Here is a 12268-nt window from a genome sequence, read left to right as displayed (position 1 = left end):
AAGGCTGAAGCCTTCAGGTACACTTGAGAACTACAGGATATTGCAAGTATTATGTTCTTAAACGCTTTTGCAATTGACATATTAAGTTACTACACGACTGAGTAATCTTAAAGTATTAACATACTCGCAGATTGAAGCTAGAGATCGCTAGTTACTATAAAAACCATCTAAAAATCTTTTAATGAGTCAAAGTAAGATTTCGATAAAAAATTACTTAACCGAGACTTAAAACAAATGGACACAAATCTTGGTACTGTGCTATGTCGTTTTGCAATTGCCATTAAATATCACTGCTGGTATGCATTGGTAAGGAAACTATTAAAGTGAATTGAAATGCTTTACTTTATTAGCTCCATCTTTATTGAGGTAATTCTTATTAAAATCACAAGATTTTTTAACTTGTCTCAGAACCGTAAATGACACAATGACAATTTTTTGTTGAATATGTAATCTAATTAACATGAAAATGGGAATAAGAGAGAAATAACAAATATATAAAGAAGATTGTAATAATGTCCGAAAAAGAAAAGAAAGATCAAGAAGGTGACCTGTAAAGCATACATCAAAATCTAGAAAATTTCAAGAGCTAAAAGAAAGTATTGCGAGAACAAAACGCATACTAAGTTAAATAATATTTTGACGGAAGGAAACTACACAGTGCCAGTAACATCACTGGCAGCAAACGGAAGACATTCTCAGTTCTGTGTTACGGGAAACAAGAACAGACTTTCATAGCGAGGAGATTTGAAGGTTTGTGAAACGTAATTCTGAACCGAATGCCGTAGACAATAGAAGTAAATCAATGAATATATGAAAAGACTCTGGGTTGTCTCACAAGGAAAATAAGGAATATTTTAAAAAATCGTAAAGGAAAACTGACGGAAGACTGGTCTGACAACCGCACTGTCTGTTACAGGATACCTATAGTAATCATATCGGAATGAAATCAGACAATTGGTCAGCAGTGTACAGCTATTGTTTCTTATATGGATGGATAAAAACGACCAGAGACAAGTCAAACATGAAATTCTGATGAAGAAATGGGAATGTCTAAGAACTGGAAAGAATATTGAAATAATTCCTCAAATTGTTGTACTGTTTTATGTAGGTCACTCTTTAAATTTGTAACTGTAAACGAACAGATAAATGAATGTGGTAATAACTGGAGATAATAACGCAAGAATTAAAAAAAGAAAACACATAAAATAAAAATGAACTTCTGACCAGTAATGGAACAGATCATTATGATGATCAAGAAACAAGTGGCTAGACCAGAAAAGAATATTTTCATATCCAATAGCTGGATATAAGAAGAGGAAGCAAACTCCAAATGTATGAGAAAAGACATCAGCATATTCAGTTTTCACAACAAATTATGTCGTATTACGTTAAGTCGATAATTATTAGTTTGTGACCGTCTAATTACAACTGAATAAAACACAATTTTTTATTAAGTTATAAGTAGAGGGTCGCAAAGGAATAATTATACCGTAATATCATACGAAATTCAGGACGAGGGGACTAGAGAAGCTGAAAATGAAAATATGTGGTCTTTAACAAACGCCATAGTTGCTCTTTGCATAATCGAAGACCAAACCTGAAAGGTGGAGCTGATGAGAAACATTGTTCAGAATAAATCATTTCGGTAATTGCAATGGAACTACTATTGTTCAACAAATGATCACAGCATTGAAGACCTTAAAACTCTGTGTTGCTCCGGGACTGGAGCCTTTTATGGGAAATAGTTGCCGAAAGTCGATATTTAGTAGGGTTGCGACACAAAATTTTGTAACTCTTAAGCCTTTCGAAGCGTTCGTTCAAGAGCAATAATCAAACTTTAAACTCTATCTTAATAGTACATTGGTGTGCAAAACGTCAGGACGAAAGAAACTTTCGCATGATGTAACATTGCCAAGTAACACAGCGTGATGAAACTTGGACCAAATACAGAAACAACTGCTATAGTATAATAGCTTACGCAATGCGACGAACAGAAATGACAGTTTTACTCACAGACAATAATTACCCTGAAGACACCGCAATTTATGATGGCCTACTGGATATTACAAAAGACGGACGTAGTTCTTAATAGGATGTGTGATCACATGCACTGCATGCTCAGCAACGCGTTCTTGTCGTAGGGCGTTCCATTTCTCAACCAGCGCGACTTGTTGGACGGTTGTTGGTGCATTAGACGTGCTGCAATACGTCTGCCGAACACTTACCACTAGTGCTCGTTCGGTGGAACGAGCAGGCCAGTCCAATCCCGGAATATCCTCCCATTCAAACAGCCCCCCTGCGCAATGCCATCCATGAAAATGAAGTCAGTACCGAACGCATCCCTCAAAAGACGCAAATTGGAAAGGAATGAAGTGTCGCAATAAAGTTTATGGATAAGGGTAACGTGTTCAAAGATTTGGAGGTCTGTACGCCCATGTAACATCATGACACCCCACACCGTAACATCTGGGCCACCAAAACGATCATTGTCAGTAATATCGGACCACCCACATATGGCCAGAAATGGAAAGACGTAATACTACCAGGAACATTGTCGAACGTGATCTTTGGACACGGTACACTCACGTGTCAAAGTACTGTGACAGTCTGTTTGTGGTCCATGGGCGTCTTCTCAGGGGTGTATTCCGTTCTGACTTCATATTTTTTTTTTATGACAATGCGCAACCGCATTGGACAGCGCAGGTGGAGGAATTTTTCGAACGAGAAGATATTCGAAGAATGGACTGGCCTGCCCATTGCCCAACATAAATGCCATCGAACACGTGTGAGACGTGCTGGAGAGACATTTCAGCACGTCCACATGCACCAGCGACCATCGAACAGGTCACCAGCGCTGGTGGTGCTGTGGGACATCGTTCTACAAGAACTTTTCAACCTCGAGGCCATCACAGCAGCACGTAGCAGAAGATGCACTTCAGTGTGTGGTGATCACACAGCCTATTAAGACCATAGCTCGCCACTTATAATGTTCAGGGAACAACCATGACTAGCGGCTACTTGATTGTAAATATTGTATTTCAATAAAAGTGTCATTTCTGTTCGTTTAGCCCGTAATTCTTTAAGTTACCTTCTGTACTATACTGTAGCAGTTCTTTCCATCTATGGTCCAACATTCATCGAGTCACCTTACTTGGCAGTGACCCTCAGTTTTGCACACCAGTGTATTTTCGAGGTGAAGTTTAAGAGTTGAATACTATTCTCGAACGAATGCTTCGAAACACTTGGGCGAGACAAAACTCACCAGTCTATAACGTTAGGGAACAACTTTTATTTATTTTAGATTCGTGTCTGAAGTCCTGGTGCACACTGAAATCAACCTGCGCCGTAGTATCGTTGTGTGAGTTCTGAAGTGTACCAAACAGCGGACCTGTGCCACCATACAAACAGTAAACTTATTTAAAGTGGTGACATCGTCGTCGGGTTGTAGCGATCGCAATGCTGTTAGTAACATAAGAGTTTTCTGTGTCGATAGCAAAGTATTTTTATTAACATATGACTAGTTTCAATGCATATCAGCTTCACCACATCATCATCATCATCATCATCATCAGCAGCAGCAGCAGCAGATATCAAATACAGGCAACACTGACGTACTATTAATAGCCAAGAACTGTAGACCTGATAACGGTGCATTAAGCACTGAAACATTCATATGTTAAAAAATGCTTAGCAATTGAGACGGAATCTCTGTTTTTTCCCTCGTTCAGAGAAGGAGAGTGCTCTCCTGGCCCCTCATTACATTTTTCCGTCAGTGTAAAGTTATGTTGTGGATCCATTTCCTATCCCTGGAGATACGTGAGCATCGTTCACTGTACTGCAGACTGAACAATTCACACTAGAGCGTGACTTACACGCTATTCCCAAAATATGAGAACTGTGTCTCTGCAATGTGTGGTATGAAATAGTAACGCTAATTTCTGGGCGATGTTCAACAATAGATCAGTAACAATTGAAAGACTATAATCGTGCTTAACACAATTTAGAGACTAGTTTGCAAAGACAATGCTCTCGTCAGCAGGTTGTCAGCACTCAACGCGTACAGTAACAACACTGAAAGTACTATCAACATTTTAGTAGCGTCATAATACAAAATAGAGCAGTTCACAACTACCTGGAGACCAGGAAAATCAGCAAGCAGATACGTAATACAGAATACAGCAATTCACAACTACGGCCGGGTACCAGGAGAACCAAGTAGACATTGCTGTTGTCCGCAGATTGCGAAGGCCACACGGCTGGTGGTGGATTTTGTGAGCAATGAGTCGTTGAAGGAGTGAAAGCGACGATTTTGACGTAAGGTTAGGAGCTGTAGTCCAATGTGATTTAACTTTATGACGCGACAAGTGTGCTATTACATCATAGAATGCGAGCTTTCACGGCTAGTATTTACATCCACGGCGATTTTAAATGCACGGGCATTAGGTCGTAGTCCGAGACTTATTTCTGTGTCTGCAATTTCGTCCGCTGTTGCATGGGACATCTTCAGACGCTTCATAATTGATTTTACCTCAGACAAGCTGAGCTAGCTGAACTGTTTTTAAGTCAGGTAGTGACGTCATCCGGCCTCTGCCAGGGACAGAGTCACACAAGCGTCTGAGCGACACTGACAAGTCAGCAGTAGCAGAACACGCACTGAGACCAGGGAACCAACAAATTCGATTTTTTTAATACTGCAGTTCTATCAACGTACAGTCATACCATCTTAGTATGCGCACAGAGAGCATAAAGATTCAGATACACAAAAAACCTTTAACAGAACAGAAGAGCACTTAAAATTGTGAAAAGTCGTGAGCTGTTGTGCTAAGCAGAGCAGATGGCACAAATTATTCTGCAGTAATAGCTCCGTAATACACGATTGCGGCACTCTGCATTCTGTGGCAGCGCTTGGGTGACGTCAGAATCCGACCATTGCATGGTAATTTACAAACAGCTTATTCACTGCGCTTGTTTGAAATCAAAAAACAGTAACCACGTCCTTACACTTATAGCGTCTGTAGGTGTCCCCTGTATTAGGAGACAGAATGTTAGACTCAAAAACATGACTTAAACCAAGACCTAATGCCTAAACTACTAAAATGACCCAGGATGAAAATACTAGTTGCGGAAGCCTAAATTGTGGTAACTAACAACACATATTTCGAATTGCGACACACTCGCAGCAGATAAACCACAATAATCCTGGAAGATATTTACATGTTTATTTCCATTACGGATCACAAAATTTTTACCAAGTTGTTAATTTCTGGCAGTAGTTACTATCTTCAAAACACAGAGGCATCTTTCCGAACAAAGTAAATATCGTGTACTTTGTACAACAAGATGTGTCTGTACTTTGTATATCCGATGATTTTCATTAATGATCAATATAGGCGACCAGGTATAAAATTTTGTGATTCGTAAGTAGGATAAATGTATGTATAGCACCGTACTAGTCACGTCATGAAACAAAATAAAATACATCATACACTAAAATCGTCCACTTGCGTCCTTACTAGTCTCAATGCATTCAAAATCGCGCACCAGGCCGTGTCGTCTTGGTCAATTGTGGGCAGCAAGCATTTCCAGTTGACACCTCTGTTGCTGTCCAATCATATTTGTCAGCCGGTGTGTTTCATTTTAAGACACCGCAAACGAGCCATTAGAATTTCTAATGTTTTAATCCTTTGAGCTGAGCGCTGGTGAGAGCGTTATGTCTTGAAACGTGCTGTTGAATTGCGCTGAGCATCATTAAAGTGCGTGAATTTTACCAATTATTCTGATAAACGACATTTTCGTCATCGACTGAACTATTTATTATAATTTACACAAATGAAATTTCGACAATTTTATTAATTCAGCTGAAATGGTGAAAACTCAGCAGTTGTCAGTATGAATAAAATGAGTAGGAAGGATGAGCAGGGGATCTATGATCAATATCATAAATACTAACAGGAGTTTGCATAGACTCAAATTCTTTTTACTTATTAACACGATTTTATTAGATCACTTTCCTGTCTGTCTGTTTGGTAAAAATTTTGCAACTGGTTTTTAACTAACTTATCGATGGGGCAGAGATTTGAAATTTTAAACATAGATCAGAACTGCATGACAACGCAATATTAACTCGCACTAGGGTAGACGTGTTCGATAGGGGTGGTGGCGAGGATGGAAAGAATTAGTAATGTAAGACATCTCAGCTGTCCTGCAGGAGTGCCATGTTGTGCGGGTAGTATCGGAATGGGTCCCAGGCGGTATGTGATCTGACGCGCGCATCTGAGGAAGAAAGAGGAACCGGAAAAAGAGAGGCGGTGGAGGAGATGTGTGCAATGCATGTGTACATTGGCAAGGAGGCAGCTAAGGAACTCATATGCACATATGAATAACTGCTTAAATAAAGCATAGAATCCCATCAAAATGTTTAAAATCTGCTGAGAATTTCACAGACACGTGACTAAAACTCAGAAAATAGTTATTCAAATAAAAATGAATTTTTAACGTGACACGTTTTTAAATCGGACTAAAAACATAAAATAGTTTCTCCTAGCCTCATGCAGATTCATAGTGCCATAACGATAGTACTAAAAGTATGTGCTTGTGAATTTTTAATACCTGTGACAACACTTACAAGATTTGTAATAAAAAAGTGGGGAAGATGCAATACATATTAGTTAAGAGGTGAACTCTAGCAGGCACCCCACTTTTTTTCATTATAAATCTTACAAGTATTGCCATTCACAAGCACAAAGTTTGAGTATTATCTGCATGGCGTTAGGAATCTGTATACGAGAAATTACTTACTACCTGTTAGTTCAATTTAAAAACACGTTAGATTAAAAATTTATTTTTATTGAAATTATTATTTTAGTGATGTTGACAAGTGCTGTGTTATCAATACAATAGCCAATTAAAATGTCTTAAAAGTCGAAATTACAATCGTTTTGAATTAAAAATAAATAGTGCAGTCGATGGAGAGCCTGTCGTTATTTAAAGAATTCGACGAGACTGTAATCGCAAAACAAATACAATAGTATATTATGAATAAAATCCGCTGCAACTGTAATTTCAAAGCTCCTTTTTGTTTAGATAAAGGAATATACACTACCCGGATTTAGGAACACTAATCCCATCTTCTGGTGCTACTTAATTGCTTATTTCAAAGTTCCTATATTTGGGTAAAGGCACATACACTACCATAGTTTCAGGTCGCTAATCACATCTTCAGGTGCTAGTTAATTCCGTATTGCGTAATTTGTTAATGCTTCAGCGTAACTTGTACGTTTTTGTTAAGTAGCACCTGAAGATGAGATTAGAGTCTAGAAACCTGGTTAGTGTACATGCCCATATCTAAATAAAGGAACTTTGAAATAAAAACTGCAGCGGATTTTATTTACTGTGAACGATGCAGATAACAGTAGTGGATAATCCCTAAGGATACATTAGATGCGATTGTGTGTTCTTGATTAAGTATAGGAAACGCCACTCGACACCAGAGAGGTGGACGATGTTGAACTGCTCCACAGATGTCGTGTCCCGTGGCGGGCCCCGACTCACCGGGACTTACCCAGGTTCTCCATGCTCTGCGTGAGCAGCGCCTCGAACGTGTGCAGGCTGTAGCTCTCGGCGTCCATGCCCTTGGCCAGCGTGTTGCGCAGGTGCATCTCGTACTCGAGCAGCAGGCGCGACGTGGGCGAGCCGGGCGTGGGCGTGGCCTGGCCGGTGCCGGGCGCCGTCGACGCGGGCTGGTCCAGGTCCGAGTTGCCGTTGCTCGAGCTGGGCGTCGTCGCGTAGCACTGGTTGTCGAACAGCACGTTGTCCGAGGGGGGCGACAGGTCGCCGCAGCTGCCCACGCCGCCCCCGCGCGCGTCCAGCTCCAGGTAGAGGCCGCGCCCGCCGCCGCCGTAGCCGCGCCCGATCTCGTGCGAGGAGCGCGACGCGGAGAAGCGGCCGCCCGACCGGTGGTGGTTCGACTCGGGCTCCGACAGCACGTGCCGGCCGTTGTTGTTGATGGCGCCGCCGTGGTGGTGGTGATGGTGGTGGTGGTGGCCGTGGTTGTAGTAGTTGTAGCGCCGGCGCGTCATCTCCGGCGAGGTCACCGGGCTCTCCTGCTGCGACGGCATCGGCTTCAGCATGCGCTTCAGCGTGTTCGAGTCCAGCGAGACGCCGCCTACGCTCATGTCGTCGGTGCTCTTGCTCTTGGATCGCCGGTTGTTGTTGTTGTTGTTATTGTTATTATTATTGTTGTTATTGTTATTGTTGTTGTTGTTGAGGTTGTGGTGGTGGGCGGCGCGCAGCTCCGCCTCGCGCACCATGTCCGTATCCGGGTAGTCGACCGACTTGGTGGCGGCGAGCACGTGGTGGTGCGCGTGGGTGTGCGCGTCGCGGCGGCCGCCTCCCGCGCCCGGCGCCGCCCCCGCCGCCCCCAGGCCGCCCAGCCGGCTGCCACCCAGCGTGCCGCCGGCCTGCGTGCCCTCGCTCTTGGACGCCTCCTCCGGCGGCCCGGCCGATGCCTGCGAGCCCACGTGGTTCTGCTGCGTTCCCACCGACGCGGATGCCGTCCCGGTCGCGGCAGACGCCGCCGCCGGCGCCGCCCCCGCGGAGGAGGCCTTGAGGGAGCCGTTGGTGGCGGCGTCCTGCTGCTGCGTGCCGCGGTCCCGCGTCTGCCGGCCGCCGCCGCCCGCCGCGCCGCCGCCACCGCCCGGTAGCGTCGACGAAGACGCCTTGCCACCGCCGACGCCAGCCCCGGCGCCGCCCCCGCCACTCACGTTGTCGTACAGGGAGGTGCTGGAGGTGGCCGCCGTTACCTTGTCCCCGCGGGAGCCCGGCGCCGCGTCCGTGTCTGTGCCGCGAGTTTGCGCCCGCGGCAGCGTGGCGGACCCTGCGGGATAGCGGGGCAACGCGGTGCAGACGTCCCACACTCAGCCTCCCTCCTGCCTCTCCCCCTCTCCCTCCCTCTGCCCCTCGCTGCCTGCGTGCCCACCCCCACCTCTGGTACCTAACCCGCCCACATTACGTCAGTCCCGACCGATTTGAATCCTATTATGCTCATCTTCCGATAGATCGCTAGAGGACAATTGTCAGTGTTGCTTAAAGTGTAGTCGGTATGACACTTTCAGCTAAACCGGGCAAGTGCGATTAGGATGCGTTCTGAGGGTTCCGTAGAAACTTAATTATGTACATAACCGTGTCCGGGCAAGATGGTTGGGTTGTTTTGGGGGAAGAGACCAAACAAGGGGGTCATCGGTCTCATCGGATTAGGGAAGGATGGGGAAGGAAATCGGCCGTGCCCTTTGAAAGGAACAATCCCAGCATTTGCCTGGAGCGATTTAGGGAAATCACGGAAAACCTAAATCAGGATGGCCGGACGCGGGATTGAACCGTCGTCCTCCCGAATGCGAGTCCAGTGTGCTACCACTACGCCACCTCGCTCGGTCCCCGGGCAAGAGGTATACACAAACAAATGCTTATAACTTGTTTATTACAGATTGCAGCAATCAGTCGTCCTTTTTTAAATTTTATTATGCAGATCTAGATTTCGGCTAGAAGCTAGCCATTCTCAGTGCACTATTATTTTCGCTCAAAGCATGTAAGTCGCTGTTGATCGGGCTTCAGTTCATTGAATACTACTGTTTGCGGAAGGCAGGCCGTATGGAAGGTAACCTGACAAACGCTTATAACGGAATAACGTATTTGGGTTGTTGAGTAAATAAACTCTCCAAGATGTTTTTCTCACCATTTCATGAGCAGCGCTGATCGGTATGGCGCATGTGTACAAATTTTTACTGTGCAGTAAGCAGACTTACTCCCGATAGTCAACATGTTGACGTCGTAACGTAAGTTGCAGTGTGTGTCACCGTTAGCAGAGCTAAAATCGTGACTGTATGGTAAATATGTAACAGAAAAACATATTCAGTCAATATCTTAATCAGCACGGAAAGTATGTACACATTTTGTCCACGAGACCATAAAACCAGGTATCTCCTAGTTGGTTAAATCAACGCTAGTTTCATTTTTCTAGTACTAAAACGGTCTTCGTTTATTGTAAGTGAAAAATAAACGTAACTTTCATTTCAAATATTTTTGTTTTCAGAAGAATGATAATATTGAAAGTTATTAACCTTTTCCAGTGATCAGACGTATCAAAAATATTTATGTTGGTACTTACGTTTGCTAATTCATAGTTCATGTGCGATCATTAAAATAGTGGATAAGGAGCTGTACAGAATTTGGTGGCCCCCATTTTGAGCTACTGAATGATTGATGGCAAGCATGAGATTCACTGCCAGCTACAACGTCCAATGTAAATAATAAAACCAATGATGATAGGCAAAAGGACTCATTGTAATCTAGCACAATGACGTTAAGAAAAAGCTGGCAAAAACTAGTTATTTTATCCAACATTTCGACGTTTGAAGAATGGAACAATGGTTCGTCAAGAAAATATTTGAATTATAATGTTTATCTGAGGATTGTAATATGGGGATTCTTAAGTGAGCTTTAATGGGTCATCTATAGAGAAAAAGTTTTCGGTTAAAATCATCGTATGTACGCCACAGAATCACAGTCAGCTTATAAAACGAGGAGGGCGTTGATATCTTGAGAAAAGGTGCTATATAAGGAGAAAATGATAACACCGTCTTGTTTCCATCTTTGATACATACATGGCTCGTTATATACAATGTCTCGGTTGGTACATATTTTGGTACGTAAAGTGCGCTGTTGGATGGGTGCAGAGATTTCACTATCATATTCGTTGTGTGTTCTGGAAATCTACTGTATCACGGAAGAGTGCCTGTTAGAATAATCTAATGTAATATATAAATGTTTCAATATTTGAGAGCTTAACATGTTATTGCCTATTTACCTGCCTTTCATGAAGGTCTGATTGACTTTCTTGGAATCAGATGTTAGAAAGTAGCGGATGAGGGATCTGCAACTCAGAAATATATTTGGAGTTTCGAGATCCGTTGATGTTCGTAAACCAGCGCCACATATCTAAATCACTGCTTTTAACGGGTGAAACGCCAGAAAAACATTTCTTCACTTCCTGAGGAATCAGTTGGTAATAGTGCTGAACTGTATTTAAGTTTTCGTACAGAATGTATCGCAGAAATGGCTCTGAGCACTATGGGACTTAACAGCTGAGGCCATCAGTCCGCTAGAACTTAGAACTACTTAAACCTAACTAACCTAAGGACATCACACACATCCATGCCCGAGGCAGCATTCGAACCTGCGACCGTAGCGGTGGCGCGGTTCCAGACTGAAACGCCTAGAACCGCTCGTCCACTCCGGCCGTTTGTATCGCAATTAATAACAAAATCTTACACTTGTGACAATATACGACACTAGAAGGAATGTTGGCTGGGAAGAGGACCAGAGTTCGAAGATAACAGTCAACTGACGACATCAAGAAAAATGCATTTTGCGCAACTACAAAAACGATGTCGCAAAACCGAAAGGAACAGAGGATACTCACTTTAAAGTGATGCACCTATTTAATTGACAGAAATCATCATCATCATCATCATCGAAACGTTCTGTCAGGTCAACTTGTTTCGTGACTCCTGACACACTCAGCAGATACGATTAAAAACGGCTTACTAGGATTATTAAGTGATTCCATAGGAAGTGAAGGAATGTTTTCCTAGCGTCTCATCAGCTCTCAGGCAGTACTTTGTTATATGTACCGCTAATTTATGAACAAATTGATAGCCTCTACATTCGAAGTCCCTTTCAAACACAAGTTGTCGAATTTCTTTTTTGTCGTCCCAGTAGGCACACTCAACGCTCTATACCCGTCTTATTTTATTTCTGGAAGACACTTATCCTGCATAACACGGTTTAAACTGGGCAGGTGAGCTAAAAATGGCGTGCTAGCACATTCTTCACGGAAGAAAAATAAACCAGAAACAACGACACTGGTTGAAAAGTTATTATACATTTACAAAAATCATTTTTTTAGCTGAGCGAGATAGCCTTCCAGGACAACTGGCATCTTCATTTGTACTTTTCCGGTTATGTGATCAGACTATCACGGTCTTGCAGGACACCAAATTGAATTCTTTACAGACCCAAATAAGAAGCTATAACTTCCTCCACCTTCCTTGAAACTCTAGTCTAAAAATTACGATACCTTTTTCACAATACCCCTTGAGACTCTATATTACTCATTTTAAAGTAAGTTCTTACAATCAGTGATTTAACCCGTCGTGATATACGAAGGTGACATTGCTATAGAAATAATTTATAGCAGGCCCACAATTACAAA

At 43.0% G+C, this 12268-nt stretch overlaps 1 protein-coding gene across 1 annotated transcript in view; it reads right to left on the bottom strand.

The window, feature by feature from the left end:
* Window positions 1–12268, bottom strand: part of LOC126204281 (protein still life, isoform SIF type 1-like) — a 534865-nt gene that overhangs the window by 401312 nt on the left and 121285 nt on the right. Inside the window, exon 5 of the mRNA XM_049938668.1 lies at window positions 7562–8875. Coding sequence (XP_049794625.1) covers window positions 7562–8875 — 1314 coding nt within the window. The remainder of the gene's footprint in view (window positions 1–7561; window positions 8876–12268) is intronic.

Source organism: Schistocerca nitens, chromosome 9, assembly GCF_023898315.1.
Source record: "Schistocerca nitens isolate TAMUIC-IGC-003100 chromosome 9, iqSchNite1.1, whole genome shotgun sequence".
In the NCBI taxonomy this organism is placed as follows: domain Eukaryota; kingdom Metazoa; phylum Arthropoda; class Insecta; order Orthoptera; family Acrididae; genus Schistocerca; species Schistocerca nitens.
This window is presented reverse-complemented; position numbering and strand designations above follow the sequence as displayed.